Raw genomic sequence first — 21,336 nt, 5'->3', positions numbered from 1 at the left:
TAAAATATTCTATGCTGTACAGACCAAAAAGAGATTTTACTTTTTCTGTTGTTTTAAATTTTTTGAAAAAAATCTGTAAATTGTTTTATCTTTTTGCATTATTCTCTTAGTATATAATCTTCTCTGCTATTTAAAATCCTATTATTTTTATTTAGTATTACACTTATTACACCATTAGATCACTGGCAGTGAGGTAAGGGTAAGCAACCTCTAAAACATTTCTTGATCTTTGTTAAATGTTTATTGAAAGTATTTCAAATGCACTGAAAGTTCTCATTTAGTCCTTAATCTCTTGTGATATAAATTTTTAACCATTAATATTGTATATTAAAACTTAAAATGTATTATCAAATAAAATTGTTTTGTTAATACTGTAATTAACTGGAAGTGTTTAGGTTTATTTAGAGGCATTTTTGTTTACCATATCAAGAAGCTACTCTAAAGTTTTCATCTTACAGATATGGTGGGCCTTCAAAGTATATGTGATTAGCTTCATAAGACAGGAATTTTGCCATTATTTTGATTCTTTAATCTAAAACCACTATTGTTTTTATTTTACTCAGTGTAACCCCAAGAGTGACTCAACTATGAGCTTTATTATAGAACTATTCTTTCTTACGGTGAAAAATACAGTTTTCATTAGCAAAACCGGCTGCTGTGCCTTAATTATGCTACAACATTCACATTCAAGTTAAAGAATTGTTTACCAATTAACGTTTAACATAGTGCCTTTAAACGGTCTTGACAGTTTGCCAGTTGAATTAAGTTATTTATTGAAGTTTTTTATTTTCCAGAATAAAATTTTTTTACTATAGTATTTGAAGAGGTTGCTAGAGCTGCTCATATTTTATGTGAAACCAATAAAATTGCAGTTTATAAAATGGTTGTGAAAGTTAAATTCATCTCTGTATTTCAGCTGTATTATAGATATTAGCCTCTAAGGTTAAGTGTTTACATAATGTATTATAAATAGTAAAAAGTAATATAATTTACTTCATAAGTATAAAAATGCAATTTTAAAATGTTTTCTTAAAGTAATAAAAATTCATTCTTCAAGATAATGTTCTAAGCATTTTAAGAAATGTGAATTTTCCTGTGTTAACATTCCAATAACAATGGTTTTTCAACTGTGTAAAGTCATCTGGAAATATTTGTTTTACCTTAGTTTGAAGTAGGTAATTTTCTTTGATTTTTCTGTGTCTGTGTGTAGATGAGAATACAGCATTTTCAGTTTTATCTAAAATTACAGTAGGATATTCAGTGAAATTACAAAATGATATATCTTGATTTTACTTAGGCAACATTTGAACTTATCTATTGACTCAATTTGCAAAAAAATAATTACAGTGAAGGATTTTAATACATATTAGCATTCCTTTAGAGAACAGAGTAAGAAAACATTTTCATAAAGCATACGCATTGACTTTAATATTGAACTTCTATATCTAATATTTTATTTCAAATGTGTATATGTTATATTTAAGTTGCAATAAAACATAAAAGTATTGTGCTTTAGGCTTTACTGTGGTGTTTATGTAGAATGTTTGCTATATGATCTTAAATAGTCATTTTTTAAAAACTTTCCTCCCAAGTATTCTAAGAAGGAAGAGTCACGTTGCTGCCTATTTTGCTTTCCAAAGAATTTATTTAGTTCATTGATAATTGAGATATATTGTAAATAGGCTAATTTTTATTATAAGCCTTAAAGTGAATATTTTATTTAGTAAACTATAATGTACTTTGCATTTACATATACTGATAATAAGAGAAACAAAATTTGTTATTTTAGATATCTTTTTAAATGTAGAGAAATTATAGTGATGAGAATAATGAAATAATTTTCCTTTTATTATAGTGAATATTTTTTATTGCTAAATTGTTTTTCGGCAACTTAAAGTAACTTCTTTTAAGAAGTAAAAACTAACATGATGTAAACTGAATTGAAATAAAGTTCTGAGTAATATGTAGTAGCATTTTTTATTTATTACTACTCAATTCTTTGGGCTTAAGAGCTTGGCAATTTTAAAATAAGTTAGAGCATATAGTAAAGAATAGTTTTCTTTTACATTGAATAGTTGCAATAGTGGATTAATAACAATATGTAAAGTACTTGAGAAGAATGTTGTTACATATTTTAATAGGAGGAAATGTGAAATCTAAGAATGTAGTAAATAGTGATTATAAGTTAAGCAATTTTATAATAGTATATGTATATATAAAGTAAAAGTATTGAAATCACTTCATATGTGTATATTTCACATTAGCAATTGTCAAGTGATTAATTGCCTGTCACATTCTCTTTTATGAAAAGATGGTTTTAAGAAAATTTTGTATACAAGTCCATTTAATTCATAAAAGCAATCCTAGAAATAGTCTGCTGGGGTTCAGAAATTCATTAAGTCATTGGTTCATTAAAAAATATGTATTGAACACTAAAGAATGTTGGGATTACAATGATGAGCTAAATATAAACAATCCCCTCCACCCTTTACCATTACAGAGCATAGCGTCAAGTTGGGACAGGGAACATTTTCATGGGCTATTACGGCCAATTACAGTACAGTATTATATGGGAGAGGCATTGTACTCAGTATGGAACAATAAGAAAAAGACATCTGAGTGGAGATTTAAATGATTAAGAGATTATTCTAGTGAAGGAGCAGAGAAGGGTATTTTAGGATATCACAGTTTCAATTAGATTTTTGTTTTCTAAAATTTACCAAAAACTCTTATTATTAAATGAAAATACTCATGTATGAAATTACAAAAAGCTGTTTTTGGAATTTTCATGCATTTAAAGTCTTATTTTATATTCTTTACTATTCAGGTCAAAATGTAGTCACCCATAGTAAAGATAGGAACATTTAACATTTGTCTCATTCCTGAAATAGTTGTTCAGTAAACACTGGATGGTCAGATTTTAATATCCATCTTTAAATTTAATTCTATTTTTTTCCTACCCTTGTTTTTGAAAAGTTTTAAACCATTACCTAACGTCAATACAGTATATTAATGTCTAAATAATTCCATCTTACTTTTTCTTTGAAAGGGATGATAATATTAAAACTGTCAAAAAAAACCCCAAAACCAAAAAAAATTATATGTCAAGTTTAAATAGTGAAAAATCTGAACACCTTCATCATTCAAACTTATAGTAGCATTTAGCTAACTTTCTTACACCATTTGATTTTCACTTTATTAAATCTGCCATTTATAATTAAATGAATTATTTGAAAAAATTTTAGACAAATCCGTATTGATTTTTACACGTCTTTCGAATATCTTGGTTTGAACTTTTCTGAACTATAAGCACATAGAGAAGATCAAGCATAGGCTGTGGGTTTTTAGAATAGGAAAACATGAGCTAGGGTTTTGCTGAAATTTATGTACAATATTTAAGTGCACTCCCACTTAGAGGTACAAGACAAAACAACCATAGGTTTGATACAAGGGGAAACTATTTCAATAAGTTTTAATAATGAATTTTCTTAAATTTAGGGTCTGTCATTGTCTTCTGTCTTTTGGTTGTAAACACAGAATAACTGAAGGACTTAATATACAGGGGTTCACGTGCCTTTTGTTCACTTTCTTCCTCTATTCTTTCCAAATCTTGCTCAGTGGAATTGTCATCCTTTGTAAGAAGAATCTTGGGTCAACATTCAGTAGAACCCTGCACTTGGAAAAGCCTTCATTTCGTTTTAGGAAGAAAATTAGATTGCAACTTAAAGAATTTACACATAATGGTTTATTTTCTATGAGTTGATATGGTAGATGTAGTGTATAAAGGTTGGTTAAGGGAAAAAGACAACCCTGGGTGGTAGCAGGTGAGTGGATGCATGTTCAAACCAATCTATTTTCCAAACCTCCATAACTCTAAACCCAGGAAAAAAATGATAATTCAGTGGTCAGCAGTTTCTACTTCATTACCAGGTAACCTCTTTATTTCAAGTTTTATTGTGTCATGAGATCTGCCAGTGGATGTATTAAAAACATTAGTGTTTACTCATATTTTTGAAATAAAACTTTTTTCTTTTTAAGTTGTAGGTTCATATATCTTAGATACTTTTAATTAAATATACTTAGTGATTAAGTATACTACCATTAAAGCAATTTTTTCTCACATAGTATATAAATGTAATGGACCCAATATGAATGGTATAGTACCACAATTATAGTCTCATGATTTATCTTCTAAAATATTTGAAGAGTCAAATAAGTTCATCAATAAAATTTTGTTAAGTTAGGTTGATTTTTTTTTTTTTAAAGATTTTATTTATTTATTTGACAGAGAGAGATCACAAGTAGGCAGAGAGGCAGGCAGAGAGAGAGGAGGAAGCAGGCTCCCTGCTGAGCAGAGAGCCCGATGTGGGCCTCGATCCCAGGACCCTGAGATCATGACCTGAGCCGAAGGCAGAGGCTTAACCCACTGAGCCACCCAGGCGCCCAGTTAGGTTGATTTTTAACAGTGGCTTAAAACTAGGATTTTTTAATTACAGTGTAAAGCTGAAAAAATTTCAAACTATTCTTCATGAAATTGGGTTGTGAACAATTAAGAGTAATCTTAATGTTTTTGTTTAAGATGTTTTTTAAACCAATGTCCTTTAATAGGAATGAAAGGCAAGTTTATGCCAATTGGTTATGTGATTTTGCTGGGTAAGTCTTAAATTGTTAAAAAAAAAAAGTTTACAGGTCACTTCACAGAGTCAAACACCTAAGCATTTTATTGCTTTCTAATAAGCCATTAAACTGAAGAAGAGGCAATTATGTAGGCAATTAATGTAGTACTGACTTGAGCTCTCTGATTTTAGGTTCTTCAGAAGATGATGAGGTCATTCAACCAGGTGTCATCAGCCCCAGGTTAGTCTTTACTTTTTTTCCAATTAAATATTTAACTTGACTAAGGTTATAAAAAGGTTACTGGGGGCATATAAGAAAACTTGACTCCACTTTGGCAAGAAGGGTACCATATCCTACTGTACTCCAGATGATTTCATCTATAAACTCATACTCTCACCAGAATTGTGTGGAAGAAATATTCTAATTAACTCCTTTTCCTTCTTATTTTAGCAGAATTGGATTTTGTGATTTCCTTTTCTGTTATTCATGCAAGATAGATAACAGATATTTAAATGCTTATGGAGATTTGTTGCTTATTCATTTTTGTAACTCCCATAACAAAATAGGAATTTAGAGATACCTGTTTGAATTAACTTAAAGGTAACACTTGGTGCTATTTCCAGATAATTTACTATAACATAAAAAGCACGATATATTAAACATTTTTCAATGATTCAGGAAATTTTCTTAATCTGGAAGCTCCATTTATTTTGCTTTTCAAGAACATTTATGAAATTTGTTCCTCATTGTACTGCAAAAATAAATCATATGAACTCTTAACAATTTAAACCTAGACTTTAAAATATACATATCCTTTTATTTATTTAGGTGTGCTGTAAAACCTGGACTTTTGATATGTAAACCTTTTTATAAAGGTTTTTAAAAAATTTATTTATTTGACACAGAGAGAGATCATAAGTAGGCAGAGAAGCAGGCCTGGGGGAGGGAGGGTGGTGTGGGGGAGAATGGGGACAGGCTCTCTGCTTAGCAGAGAGCCCGATGTGGGGCTCTATCCCAGGACCCTGAGATCATGACCTGAGCCAAGGGCAGAGGCTTAACCCACTGAGCCACCCAGATGCCCCATAAGTAAACTGTTTATTACTGAAATTAACTGAAAACTTACTTTTCAGTAATAATTCTATTTGATGATAATGTAGTATTTTGGTTTCTGCTGTGCTGAATTTAGTGTCTTGGGTCTACTTTTTGATAAATACTATTTTCAAAACATAAGTGCTGTAATATGACAAAGTTTATGAGCATTAGTAAGTACAAATAAAAAGCTGTTATTCTATTATTCTGTAAACTTTTTAAATATAAGATTGCATGTAGCAAGAGGAAGTAGTGGAGATCAAATTTTTAATGAGGAAGCCACTGATAGGCTCTGCTATTTGACAGACACTTTACTTTTCTCTAGAGTGAATCCTTTGACATGGAGATGATGCTCTTAATCAGTATCCTGAACTAGAAGATTCTGAAAAGTTGCTACAATATTTTCATTTACCAACTAGTTGCTCCTTACTACTGGTTGTATTTTTTCTCTGGTGGCAAATTGGAGGCAGTTCAGAGACCTTTTTCTTTTCTGTTGGGAAATAATGTTGACACCAACGTGTTAAGTGACTGCAATAAAGTTTCATGTCTGTGTTTCCTTGTGACTAAAAGTGTTGGCCAGGGAGAGGCTCCTCTTTGACCAAAAGAAAGTTTATTTCCAGAGATTATGTTTAAGCTGAAAGACTTTAAGATTGACTGGTTCAGTCTCCTCACATTGCTGATGAGGAAACTGAGACCCAGAGTAGGTCAATGATTAGCCTACGGTCATAAGGTCATTAAATGGGACCAGAACTCTGGCCTCCAGTTTCCTTTTCTTTTCCCTTTCCCTCTTTCTTTCTTCCTCCCTTCCTTCCTTCCTTCCTGTCTACCTTCCTTCCTTCCTTCCTTCCCTTCTCAAGTTTTATTTAGTTTAAGTAATCTCTACACCCAACATAGGGCTTGAACTCACTACCCCAAGATCAAGAGCCCCATGCTCTACCAAACTGAGCAAGCCAGGCAACCCTGGTCTTCAGTATATAGTTAGATATTTTTTCTCCACAGATTTGCTTCTCATGTAGGCATCTTCAAAGCCTGAAGATTTCTTCTCACTTGCCTAATCTTTTACTCTGCTCTCTTTTTTCCTTTCCATTTTCCATCTACCCGTCTCCTTCCTGCAAATAAACCCAAAGTGAAGATATTAAAGAAATAACTTGGAAGCAGTCTATACTCTTATTTCAGTTTATTATTTCTTTTGATGAGATTAAGTTTTAAAGAATAAATTTTCATTCATTACAGGGAAAGACTTGTATGTTTATATTATTTAGTGTAATTTCTATAAACTGAAAATATTCACTGCAAAAATATTCTTAAATTATGAAAAATACATGTTCAAGTATTATAGGTGAAAAATATAACTCATTTTTTTCAAATAAAACATGAAGCTTCTTTTTGTGCTATTTTGGGCAAAGTAATGTAATGCTTATCACCAAATGATTTTGTTCCAATTAAAGTCATTTAAGGAAGTTTTAAGCACAATTCAGAAAATATTTGGGAGGAATAATAACAAAATTTATAATTCTCCTTTTCATTGGGGGAGAAGTATGTTAATAGAATAGGATTTTTTTCTATTCCAGTTTTTTTAAAAAAGAAAGTTTTTACAAAATGGTGGTCTTAAAATAATGTTTCTTTTCTGAATTAATTGTGTTGCTTTAAATATTTTAAAGATAACTGATCAAAACGGAAAGAAAGTTGTTTGCTTTTGAAATTTAAAGGCAATTTATCTGGAAAACTTCAGCTTTATGCTAATCGATTCCTGTTTTTCTGTAATTTAATTACACCTGGGGAAATGTGTAAAGATATTTAAGGAAAAAATTTAAGAGATTTTTACAGCTGTCTAAAAAATATCAAAAAATCCTCAAATTGGAACAATTGTATTTAAGCGAGAGCATTTTGCTTCCAGGTAAGGAAATTAAATGAGAACGGAATTTTGCTTTTTGGAAACAAACAAAATTACCCCCTCCCCCAATTCTGAAGTGCCTCTACTGTAAGACCAGTGCACCCAGGCAAGTACCCTTTCACTTGACTCCGTATTGTAACAGTTTCAAGAAAAGTAATTTGCGAGTAGTTTACTGATACGCAGTGAGTGGGAGGGATCGGGAACAGTTTGCACGACGTGTGGGTGCGCAGCTTTTGGCCGGCAAACGTCACTCCGGGCTCCAGCGTTGGTTCCCTAAAATGGTCCCTAGCTGCCCCTCCACCCCCTTCCCTGCATAAGTCTTTTCCTGGTCTCCAAAGGCGCATTGCCACATTTTCCCGGCTTCCCGAAAGGACGGCGCCAGAGTTCTGTCTGAAGACAGCTCCATTTTAGGTTTGACTTGATGGGGGAGTGGGAGTGGGGGGGGGTGGTCAATCTCGGGTTCTGATTGCGCTCCCCTTTGACTTCACTTCTCCTAGATAGCAGACAGTCTGACATCTCACAGATAAAGGGACCAGATTATAAGTGCCATACATATGCAGTAAAAGAAGATTGTGCCAAGTGTTGCCTGCATAATAGTAAAGGCAAGAGTTTCTTTTGTTTAGTGTTCTTGGGGACAAAATGACAAAATTAAAAGCCCTTATTAGTGAGAAATCACCAGGAAGGTGTTTGACTTCTGGAGAGGAGGTGGGGATGAGATGAATAAAGGGAAAGGTGACTGGGGAGAGAAAGGGCACAGGAAGTTGCTGGGGCGGGAGGTGGAGGGAAAGGGCGGATCCGCTGGCCTGGGGGTCTTGGCGACCCTGGGGCGCAAGCTGCGCTGGAAGATTCGCGGCTGCGAAGGCAGCGCTGGGGCTGCAGACCCCAGCCTTATTTGCCGGGAGGAGAGCGCTGGTGGAGTCGCTCTCCGCAGTGCCACGGCCCCTCCTCCTAGTTTTAAGAAGAACCGAAGCATTGTTTCTGCTGGAATAGAAGTCACTCATTGCTTATAGTTGACAGCAACTTTGGTGGCTCTGGCACCTCTATAGGCTCCTTGCATTGTACTCTTGGAGTTTTGGGAGGAAAAAAAAAAGGAAAGAAAGAAAACATCCAAAAAAATATGTACCTCATTTTTTTAAATGAAGAAGAGATCTTAGGTTGTGATGACGAACAGACATATGACAGGTTAATTCCTTAATTTTTCTCCCCAGTGTGTTGATGATTTTTTGTAACTACTTGAACTCATTTTTGAAACATTTTGATGATAAACTACTAAAAGATTTGGCTTTCACAAAACATGCGTTTTGAGTCAAACACAGGTCTTTCTGGCACTAAAAACAAGTAGGAAATGAGAAAAAAATTAAAACCAGAAGACTTCAGGAAGGTGACAAATTAGAAAGCATTCTAGGAGATTCATAGGACTATTTTTTGAGAAAGAAGCACTCTTAGAGCTTAAAGAGATTATGGTTAGTTTTAGAAAAAGATCTTAAGCAGAAAAGATGAATCTATTTAAACGACAATGCCATGTCCCTGAAATGGTGATATTTTCTGTCTCACTGTGTCTCCTTCCTTCACTCCCTTCCCAATTTGCTCCCCTCTTCCTTTTTTACTCTTTCTCTTTTCTCCCTCTGTCTTTCCTCCCCATCCCCCAGGTATGTACATGTATTTGGCTTAAATTCTTTGTGAATGAATGTTAGAGGATTTCTCAGAGTTCCCAGTTGGAAAAAGCCTTCTACACAACTTGAAAGGCTGATGTCCCTCTCAGGAAATGAATGAGTCGATAACCTCTGACACCAGTGACCAGTCCAGTGAACCCTACCTTAATTCCACTAATACTGGAGGCCCCCAATCAGGCGAGGCTCTGATTCTCATAACCATATCATTCAATGTGGTCCAGTTATGGTATTTCACAGTTTTCATATATAGATTGATAGGTTTGAATCTCATAAAATTTAACAATTAGCAAGGGTTTCAGAATCCACCTATATATTGTTTCTGATTTTTATGATGATTAAACTATCTTCTAATTAAAAATAAACTTACAGATAAAATATTGTTTACCATAAATGTGTGTTGGTGACAACACTAGACTATACTAGTCTATGAAATTTATGATAATTACTTTAATAAATAATGACACTTACCCTTAATTTCCATGAATACTTTTTCAGATTGTTTTTCTGTTACCAGATGTTGATTTTTTCAGATGTTAACTTTTTTATCAGATGTTGATTTTTAAAAGCAATTCTCTCATTTAAGATATAAAAAACAAATAACTTATTTTAAATTAGTTTTTTATATTTCAACATTATGTAAAATGTTTAACCTGAAATGCCATCGTTAAAGTTACTTCATTATAGGTCAGTGTAATTAATGCCTAAAAATGTTTTGTTAGCAAATAATTTTTTGAGGACTTTTGTTACTCTTGCAAAATCATTTGGATTTTTACATTTTTGCTTCCCTCCCTACCAGCTAGAACATGGTTATTCTCCCCAAAGTAAATAAATGAGAAAGCTTTACCTCCTTTTCTGGGAAGCAACAAAAGAAATAAACATGAAAAATCTTTCCAAATTGATCAGTCTTGATTGATGCCTTTTACCAAAAAAGGCTGAAAAAAACATATTTACATGCCCCCATTTATTTCAGTTCTGAACCAATTAGTATGAATTTATATTTAGTTATTTAATATGGGGACGAGGTGTAAATAGGTGCATTCTGTGGGTTTTCAAATGCTTTTAGATTCAGAATCCCCACATTTTAGTTTGTGAGAAACAGTGGCTGGAGTTAGGAGTGTAGTCATGTTTGAAGAGCCGGGAGGGGGATTGCGGGTAAGGTGGGGGGAGGGTCAACTCAGTAGCTTTGCCCAAGGGAAGTGGTATCTGTACAGTTTCTCCGTAAACTGCTTGTTTAAGAAAATGGGGGGTATAGTAGGGGAAAGAGTGGTGGGGCTTTTTAAGGTTTCAAAAACGGGTTGTATTTTATATTTTAAAGGAAGTAAAGCATTTCTAGTTGATCCATAATATTTATTGTATTCGATGAGGGCGGTAATATTGGAGTCAGCATCTAGTAATCAACGATCGTTTGAATCAATTTGAAAGGTAAAAGATAAGCATTTTGAAACTGGGGCCAGGCCAGGGAAGGGACAGTGGGAGCCTAATCCGTTATTACATTTTCGTTTATTTGACTCGTCTGTCCATTGGTAGTGGACTTTTTAAATGTCAGGGTCCAATCAATATGATATGAATTTACCTTTTTTCTCCCACTTGCCCTCTTTCCTTTCCCCTCCCCCCGCCTGCCACTGCTTTTTTTTTTTTTTTTTTTTCTCCTCCCCCACCTCATTCTCTGGCTCTGCAGCCGCCTGTGCTGGCGGCTCCTCTTCACCTCCCCTGCCTGGCGCTCCCCTCCCCCTCCTTGCCCTACGTCGTCTTGCTCTTGGGGAACAATTGCCGCTGATTGAGGTTCACTCTATGTTAGGCTGGAAAACTGGTCTGTTATTTAGGAAGTCATTAATCACATCTCCTCCCCCGGAAAGAGATGGCGAAGAAACCTGTGAAGTACAATTCCCCCTTCAAAATGTTCAGAAATGATAAACCTAAACGTAATTTGAGTACGTGAAGGTGCTAGCGATTTTTCCGGTAGGGTCTTATTTTAAAATTTGAAAAAAAATTTCTGGGCACGATCAGGTAATTGTACGCTTTCGTCTTATTGTATGTGTATGTTACTATTATCCAAAGTTTCGTGGAGATGTAATTAGGTTTAATTAGATCGTTTGTAAATTATATATTTTCCTCTAAGAATTGAATTAAATATGAAATTTGCACTCTGGGCAGGTTTACTCCTATGGAGCAGCTGACTTCTTAGGGAGGGAAAATAAAGCGTAACATCGGTTGCTTTATTTAAATGGCTTTTTCCCCCTAAATGAGATTATTTAGACAGGCTTGTGTGTAAGGCACGCGTGTGCACATATATGACTGCCGTTTTTCTAAATCGACGATTCATAGGAACCCTCCATTGTGGTTAAGTAAAAGCACGAAATCAGCATTCTGATTTATAGTAAAGAAGCGTCTCAAATTCTCTTTAAGATAACATGTTTGAGTTTTTCATGTTCATTCATAAATTATTTTGATGTCAGCATAGATGAAATGGCGATTGGTTATCTCTTCCTCTTGCCAGCCCCTTAAGGATCCGAGGTGAAATTAGTAGCAAGAAAGCATGTAATTGACAAAGTCACGTGGCTCAGGGGCCCAGAAACTGGAGAGAGAAGAGAAAAAAATCAAAAGAGGGAAAGCACATTAGACCATGCGAGCTAAATTTGTGATCGCACAAAATCAAGATGTTAGATTGATGCAGAAGATCACTCCGTTCCAAAGGGAAACTTTTCATCTCACGAGTTTGGAGCTGAGGGCCCGTGGGGCAACATGGCCGAAGGTTAATTTTCTTTTCTATTGTTTTACTGTGATTTTCTCTCTTCCTTTCTCTCCACCCTCCCCCTTTCCCACCCTTCTTTGCCCGTCCCCCCCTTCCCCTTTTACCCCAGTACTGGGCATTACCCCCGCTCCCCATTGCGCAATGGGGCTTTCTGCAACCTATTGTTATAGATCTCCAAAAATGTTTTGTACCGCCCACACTGATTCACAACTTGAAAAGCTTTCAGTGGGCTATTGTTTGAATTGTTTGAGTGTGATTAAGCGCAGTTTCAGTTAGTGAGCCCAAGAAAACTTTTATACACCTGCCCCCTCCCCCATTCCACCCCAACTTTAATTGAAAGTTGTTGGGGGGGGAGGGGAATGCACAGTGCAAATAACCCTGGATTCGCTGCTGCCGCATGTGCACTAACTAGTTGTAACCATCTTCAGGATTTCTCTTTCCTCCTCGTGCCCTCAGGAGAGAATAGTTTCGCTGAAAATTTCTCTTTGTAAATGGGATCAGTGTTAAATCAGCAATACGCAAGTAAAATATCGCATGCTGTACTGTAATATGTGGCTGGAAAATGGAGTTAAATGAAAAAGTACATGTATGTACAGAAAAGTGGAAGTTGATGTGATCGATAGAACAGTGTGGCTCCCGCCTCTCCCGCTTCCCCCTTTTAACCCTTTCCTTTTAAATATTTTCTGTAGAAAAAAAGAATCAACCATTTTTTTGAGTTTCTATTTCTTCCCCCCATGCCCCAATCAGGTTTGTTTGTTTGTTTGTTTGTTTTTTCCTCTCTCTTTCAGTGAACAGTTTGGGAATCCAAACTAACTGACTCTTTTTGTCCTGTTCTACTTAGGCGGGGCAAGCAAAGGTGGTGGAGAAGAGCCCGGGAAGCTGCCGGAGCAGGCAGAGGAAGAATCCCAGGTTCTGCACGGAACTGGCCACTGTAAGTGGTTCAATGTGCGAATGGGATTTGGATTCATCTCCATGATAAACCGAGAGGGAAGCCCCTTGGAAATTCCAGTCGATGTGTTTGTGCACCAAGTAAGCCAAACTTCTTTAACCACCCCTCCTTTCTCTTTTTTTCCATGTGCTGGAGTTGGTCAGTAGGTTTGTCAATGGACATACACTGAAAAAGGAAATTTTCCTTACCATCCTGAGTTAATTCGGTTTTTAGGGTATGTGTACAGACCCCTTACTGTGTATCTTTTACTAATCAGAAAATGAAGTCTTTGAAATTTCATTGCTATTGTGCTGGTTGACATTATTAGCAAGTTCCCCTCTTCATTCGACAGCGAAACTGCTATAGCGTGGCTTCCGGTGTTACCGGTTACAATATACTCTGTCGCGTAGGCAGAGTTTATGAGTGGGGAAATGAATGAAGAGACAGTAATCATTTTAAGTTTAAAAACATTGCTATTATAGGAAATATCTGGATTCCCTTACTTTTGGTATCTTTAGTCGCAGTAGCTTCCCTTATTTATTTGTTTCTGCTTCCCGGAGAGTCATTTGTAGAATCAAATAAAAATAATTTGATTTTATAGTAAAATAAAATAGAACACCGTTGGCCTACTGTGGGTTTGAAGAAATGTCAAGAGAAGATGTTTGGTAATCAGGCATTTTGGAAATGTGCTCCCTTTTAGGGCATAGGTCCAAGGATACTGTCTCTTTAAGAAGCCGAACTCAAAAAACATGTGGCCAGCTGTGGCTCTAGTTTGTATATTTAAAATGTTCTCCTCTGCTACTTTGAATAAATTTCCACCATTGCTTATATCATGTTGTAATTTTGTAAGATGCTTAAATACCAAACAGAATGTCATTGCTTATCATTTTCAAAATTTTAACCTGGAAACAAGTGAATTAATGCCTCTTCCATTTTCACTCCTCTATTGCTTAATCTAGTAAAAAGAAAAAAATTACAATTTGTGAGCTTGATTATTTCATTGAAAGAAGGTAATTCTCTGTAAGGAATTCTTAGGAATAAAGGGATTTAAGACCAAAGAGGTTTATTTTGGCTTGACATTTAAGTTTAAAAAATTGAATGAAATGCTCTCAATACTACAGGTTGACAGATACATTTAAGTTTAAAAAATTGAATGAAATGCTCTCAATACTACAGGTTGACAGATACTTTTTGCATGAAAAGTATATATTTTATTTGATACTGTGTTGCATGTTCCTGGTAATATTTACAACCTCCTATACTCCCCAAGGAATATCATCTTCAAATTAAGTATATAAACAATAGAAACATATGAAACCATTCTGTTTTGATCTGTTGTCCTGTGGTGGTTGGTAGCTTCCTGACCTTGCTGTGTGGTGTGTGTTTTCCTTTCCTAAGGGCCTTGCCATCAATATTGGCTGTTTACATGTGGAAGGATCAGCATAATCTGTGAATTGAAACAAGGTTTAAATATATAAATAGAAGTCCATAGACAGGCTACTGGATTTTATGCCCCCTACTTTATTGTAAAATGAACCTACATTTTCTGCTTTTTTTACCTCCCTATACTGAATGACTGAAATCATTGACAAATCCATTTTCTCTCAGGCTCTGGCTTTCCCCACTTTGAACCTTCTTGAGGTTGTTAAATTGTTCTTTACGATCTCATAAATTTGTTTTATAGATGAATGAAAAAGAATAGCCCTTTTCTTCTTTGATCACACCTTGTTATAATTTGGTTTCCTGTGTTTACCTTTTAATACATTCAAATATTAGACATTTCATTAACCAGCATTAATCTTTAGAACCACAATTAATCCAAATTTAAGCTGTTTAATGGTTATATGTTGCTAAACTCAAGTGTACCCACTGAATTATGAAATAATATATCGCTGGAAAAGTTTTATTTACAGATAGTGTAGAGTTTCTAGAGTACAGATGTTGGTTATTAATATTAAACTTCCTTTTATCTTATGTTACAAATCACATATTTACCAATAAAACAGTATTAAAATGGTGTATGAGAAAAATTCTCATAAAATGTGTATATTTGTATTCTTACATTTTTAAGAAGAAGTATGTAAAAAAGTTGATAAAACTTAAGTATTAGAATTTTTGTGATGTAAAAAACCAGAGCAGTGATACTCTTTAAATTAAAATTAGAAAATGATTTTTCAAGGAGTTTTTTTGATGGCTACAATATTCGTTTTTTGAAACATATCTCACTTTTTTCCTAAAGGAAAATTATGTAGTTTTCAGTTGCTTTTTTTTTTTTTCTTATTGATTTAGATGCCTTGGTAGAGGAGTTTCTCTTATATTGAGACTCATATAAATTGCATATAAATCATATGAATAATTGTTTTGAACAAGGCAGGAATCCTACAGATTTTAGCCAAGCAATTGCAATAATTAGATGTTTATAAATGATATCTGCAGGTATGATGTCAGCATCACTTACACAATCAGGTTACAGCTCAGGACCATTTAACAAAAGTTTTTAAAATACTTTTCAAATTACTATTTTACTGCCATTTTTACTGTATGAGAATTTTGGAACACATACTATGTTTAATGTATAATTAAAATTAGATTTTCCTCCATTATGTCTATATACTATTTTGTTATGAAAGAATAACCATTGTTGGTAATTAGGAATTTTAAATGCTCAACTGGACCAATATCTACTCATTATTTTAAGTACATGGAATAGTTTTGGGGTTTTTTATTTTAGTCTTTAGAAATACGTGTGTCACTAGGTATTTTTTAAGTATTATGAAACATTTTTAATTGTATATATTTGGGGAAATAAAAAATGATTTAGTTTGACATAATATCTAAAAGTTCATGCCATGGCTCCCAGGAATTTTTTTCCTTTAAAAAATATTGACTACATATATTTCAATAATAAATAAATAAAATACATAAAAATAAACAGGAATAACAAAAAAAAATCTCTACTGCAAAGAATTTCACATTAAGAACAATTTAGTTGCTATGAAATGAGGAGAATACATGCATGTGTAGTTTTAAAATAGAGCTGTACATTCATAGTTGACGTAATTCTATTTAAAATTTGTTGGCAAGAATACAATCACATTTTCTTCTAGTCTCTGTAGTGTCACCAACATCTCAAAAATAAACATGACTTAGGTGCTGTACTTTTCTTTATCTTTAGACTTTTTGATAAATGCAGAGAGATTCTGCTATTTGAGAATGTTATGTGACCATTGGTAGTTTAAAAATGACAGTCTTCATTTGACTTCCTAATATTAACTTGTGGTTTAAATGATCATATGATTATGGGCTGGTAATGAATATGTGTATTTTGACACACATTAATTTGGAAACTTGATAGCATTTAATAATACTTTTAAAAACTTACAAGAATATATAGATACTATGTTTTTGAATTTTAACAATAAGCTGAATACAGCTTATTGTTTTTTAGTTGTTCCTTAAAATATTTAATAATTAAAACTGGAAAATCTTGATGATGATTTAGTTTGTAAATAGGATATGTTTGTAGGAATTTCTTACTTGAGAGTCCAGTGCAAAGCACAGAGATTTGTCTCTTAATTGAATTAAGATTATACATACATGGTTAGTACAGATTTGTAAGTCTAGGTTGCTACTAAGGTAATTTTGTTAGTGAGAGTACAATTATTTTGTAAGTGCTAATAATTAATATTTCTTTTAGTTTATCGTTACTGATAAGTTCAAAGAAATTGCATCCACAGTTAGATTATGGGATAACATGTTTAAATTACCTGGAGAGGTCTCTTACAACCTTTTGAAATATTATAAACTTTGACAGAACTTAAATATTTAATGATAGTTTAGGTGACTCACATGGTAAAGTTAGATCTTTTTGGAGTAGGGCAGTGTTTCCTAATAACTACTTATTGATGTTTATTATCATGTAAGTTTTTCTTTACATAAATTTTGTTATTTATTTCCAAAGTCATTTTCTTACCTAATAAGAAAAAGTAAAACTTATTTTGTTGGGGGTGGGTGCAGAATCCATTCTCTTTATTTTCCTCTCTTCAGCTTATTTGCATAATAATATTTTCTTGCTTTTTCAGTTATATATCTGTTATTCTTTGCCATCACTATGGTATAAAGAATTCTTAACATAAATGTATTTCATTTATTTCACTGTATATATAAGAATTTTTTTTTTTCTGGAGAGAAAAGTGTAATTTCAAAATGTCTATAATTTAGCTACCATTACTTGATTAAGCTTAAATATTTATTAATAATTTGGTTTTGAATTCTTAATTTACCTTCCACATATTGATGTTTTCTTCTTATGCTCTTTATTTCTGACTTATACTTTGATCTTAATGAAAAACACAAATGTCCGCGTTACAACGATTTATATTTTTTATGTTCCTTTTATTACTTTGCTCAGAAAATATCTCAAAGCAATGGAAATAAAAGAAATAAGAATAATTGGTATAACTGAGATAAATTTAAAGCATTTTTATTAACAGTATAGGATATGAAAACTTTTGGAGATGAATAGTTTTTAAATATATGAAAATTTTATGTATTATACACAGTTCAGCTGATGTAGCAGACAGTTCACGTCTCAGTGGTTATTAATTAGGCAATTTATGAAAACAGATTTACACCAGTATGTTCTTGTTTAATGATTTTTTTCATAATATTTCATTACCAATTTATTAACCATCTTTATTTTTATCATAGTTTAGCATGAAAACATTTTTCACATGGAAAATAATTGTGGTTACTATTATTCTTGGGGCTGTTGAAAATGTCAGTGTCAAAAACTATTTAGATAAAGTAAAATCTTAGCAATTATAAAAATACCATTTAGCAGTTACAGCTCATTTGTTAGTGAGTTACACATTTTAATGTTTTGAAAATGGTTCCTAAAACTACCAAATTTTCAAGATGATTTGCTGAGTTGACCAATTTGGAAGAATCCTAAATGAAATGCCTTAAAACTATTTAATTAGAAAATTACATGTAAAGACATTTAAATCAAAATTTTATGACTTTCATTGTCTTAAAAGATATTAGGTACTTTCTTTCTGATTTTCAAATGCTGGTCCATTTTCAAGACACTTTTTTTTGTTTTGTTTTTGTTTACTTCTAAAAGATATTTTTATCCTAATTCAATTTAATAATGAAGTGTGAATTGGCCACATGTTTAAAATAGTCTTCCTCATGTTAAAGACTATTGATGCATATTAATTATACTTCAGTAAAAAAATGAATAAAGATTATTGTATTTTCCTCTTATTTTTTATTTTTATTTTTTTTAAAGACTATTCACAAAAAATGAAGGCAATAAATCAAAGAATTGTTTTTTAAACAAATATGTGAGAAACCACTTACAAGTATTTAGCATAACAACTTTAACATACCTTTAACAGAATCTGAGAGTTCTTGGGTTTCATAGGAGGTTAAAAACTTCTTTTGTTGCCTACATTCAACATGGTGGATAAAAAGTGAGATCATTGTAAATTTTGTTGCTTTGGGGCAGCAAGAAAGCCCTATTATTTAAACTTGCCAGAATTCTTTCTGTTCAGAAATTACAGATAGTTTTATATATCTTAACTGAGTAGTTCTTTTGGTATTGTGATTAACCTAAAAGTTACTAGTTAAAAATATGGTGTGCTGGGTTTTTATTTCTAATCCAAGTATAACCTAAACAAATAAAGTGAGGTTATTTCTGATTAATTAAACTGGAAACATATTTAAATATGATATTCTTTTGTATTGATTTGGAACTACATATGAAATAGAGTTTTTAAATTATTATCAATTCTATAATTATATCTTGAGATATTTCTCACTGAATTTTAAGTAATAAGAAATACAGCTTGTTCAACATACAGTTACTATAGGTTATGACATTGTAACATACACAGTCCATAAGAAACTTAAATGGTTTATATTCTTCTCTAAAATAATTTGATTATAACAGTTTCTAATACTGAAAAGTTAACAGTAGCATATTCAAGAAAATATATTGTAGATCAGTGGGGTACATTTAGAAATTATCTTTTAATGAGTACTTCTATTGAATGAGTAACAAAAGTATTTGTTATATTGCATTTTGATATATCAAGATTGTCTTATTTTCCATCTAGTAACAAATTGGAAAATTATCTGAAAATTACAGAACCCCCCAGTATCTAAATATTTGACAATTTGGAAATGCTGTCTAACCTAAGATTTATAGACATTTGATAGATTTAGTCTTGTCTTATCTTTTTATAACCAGCAGCAAATTGGAGTAATTAATACCTAACTTTTGAGGTTGTTATAAAAATTGTATAGCAAGTGTGTGTTTAATAAATAAACTAAAATGTAACCTAGTCACAATAAAATCACAGATAAGTTATTTTCAGTGGCATATATTCATAGTAGAAAATTAAATTGGTATCTTCTTTAATGTGGTCTCTTTAAAATTGGGGAAAATGTGTTATATAATGTTAACATCTTAATTAACATTATAGTAAACTACAAAACATTTTATTATAATTTTATGTCATAGTGTTTAATATTGTTTAAAATACAGGATATAAATTGAGACTTGGAAATGAATTAGTTATACAGGTTGTTTTAATAGTTTGTTTTATCATGAGATTTTATATGAGTATTCAGTTGTACATATCCAGTTTGTATATCCTTAAGTATAAGCTAAAGAAAAAGTATTATTTTAAATAGACCTGCTATGACAATTTAATACCTTTTGCTGTATAACTAAGTATTTAATCTTTGTGAGGTACTATATAGTGGTATAGCTTCTGGTCAAATGGATCAGTATTCAAATTCCTGTTCATTGTTTGTAGGGGAAGGGAGTTATCTTGTCAGTGCCTAGGGTCCCATAAAGGGAGGGGACAAAACAGTAACCACTTTTGTATAGGGTTATTATGAGGATTAAATGTTATTACACATGTAAAGCATTTAGCACTGAGCCTGAGAGATAGTAAGCACTCCGTGATGTTTGTTGTACATAGTTAATATTACTAAGAAGTGGTAGTGCAGTAGACTAAAGGATAAAGGATCAGAAATGGAAGTTTGGATTTGGCTCTGCCACTTGGTGGTTTTCTTAGTTTTGGCTAGTCACTTCTTTTGAGCTTCAGTGTTCCTATAGGTGAAATGTGTTCACTAATATCTTTCCTCCCCATTTTTCAGAGTTAGGGAAAGGGCTCATTGAGGTAGTATACATGAAAATAATTTAAGAATGTAAGAATACCAGGTTTTAGTTCAAATTTCTATTTCGAGCACTATATTTTTATTAATACTCTCATCATGTAAACCGTTAAAATTTTTAAAAGTAAGCTCATGTCATTTATTTTTGGCATTCTCTGCTTATTAAGATACAGTTTATATAGAATGAAATTCTCTAACTTAAAGTTTCAGTTAGATGAGTTTTGGCAAATTATGAACCACCACCACAGTCATGATACGGAACATTTCATCTCCCCCAAAAGTTCCCTTGTGTCTCTTTATAGTCATTCACCCTTGACGACAAGAAGTTTAGTTTTCTGTATGATTATTGATATGTCATAGTAACTGGTTAATTGACCTGGCCCTTTTTAACTTTATCACCTTAGACATAAACTACAATTCAGTATCCTTATCAAATCCAGCCCACACTTGATTTTGATTTTGTTGTTGTTTTTCTCAGAGTTATTTCTGCTTGCTTTTTTACTAGTAGTTTCTATGTTTGTGAAAGTGAGATTAATTAGTATGCATTTCAACTGATCTTCTGTGTTGATTTCATTTATCCTTATGGTACTTTTTCATGCAATGTAAACTAATTGCCTACTTAAAGGGCATAATAAGGCTTGCTGATACTCATATTTCTTGTTAGAAATTTAATGAATTTCTATCTCAACTGAGTAAACAATCTTAGAGGTGTTAATTGACAAGATGGTTTACTGTGTAAAAGTACTAACTTGTAAGAAAATGGTTACTCTAGAAAAATTTCTGGTACTATATTTATTCAACTATTTTTTTATTGATCACATAGTAGTTGTAAAGCATTGTGGGGTGATAAAGATTAAGATTTCTGCTCATCAGTTTGCTACATATTATTTTCTTCTTTCTAGCAAACTTTTTAATAAGATTTTTCCAATTCTCATTCTTTTCATACAAGGTATAAAAGCAGTGGATCATTTTTCCCATGAACCATTCACTTTTTTATGAAACCTACTTATGCAGCTTCTACCCATTTAAATTGGGGTCAACTATGATAAAGTAATAAATGTTAGCTTTCAAATTTTGAGCTAAATACAGTGATTTCTTATCAGTCTTAAAATACATAGTTTTCAGATTTCTTATGTAGAAACTTTTTTTTACCAATGTTTAGAATAATTTTACTGTGCTATTAATAACACAC

At 32.6% G+C, this 21,336-nt stretch overlaps 1 protein-coding gene across 2 annotated transcripts in view; it reads left to right on the top strand.

Annotated features, from left to right (window-relative positions):
- The first annotated feature begins 12,015 nt into the window (after nucleotides 1-12,015).
- Nucleotides 12,016-21,336, top strand: part of LIN28B (lin-28 homolog B) — a 121,603-nt gene continuing 112,282 nt past the window's right edge. The window contains exons 1-2 of one of the 2 annotated variants that reach the window (XM_044236255.1): nucleotides 12,016-12,025; nucleotides 12,867-13,054. In XM_044236255.1, coding sequence (XP_044092190.1) covers nucleotides 12,016-12,025; nucleotides 12,867-13,054 — 198 coding nt within the window. Of the gene's footprint in view, nucleotides 12,026-12,516; nucleotides 12,548-12,866; nucleotides 13,055-21,336 lie in introns of those variants that run through there. The other variant, XM_044236250.1, reaches the window with a different exon arrangement.

This window comes from Neovison vison, chromosome 1 (genome assembly GCF_020171115.1).
Source record: "Neovison vison isolate M4711 chromosome 1, ASM_NN_V1, whole genome shotgun sequence".
Classification (NCBI taxonomy): domain Eukaryota; kingdom Metazoa; phylum Chordata; class Mammalia; order Carnivora; family Mustelidae; genus Neogale; species Neogale vison.
Note: the sequence above shows the minus strand (reverse complement) of the source record. Positions and strands in the feature narration are given on the sequence as shown.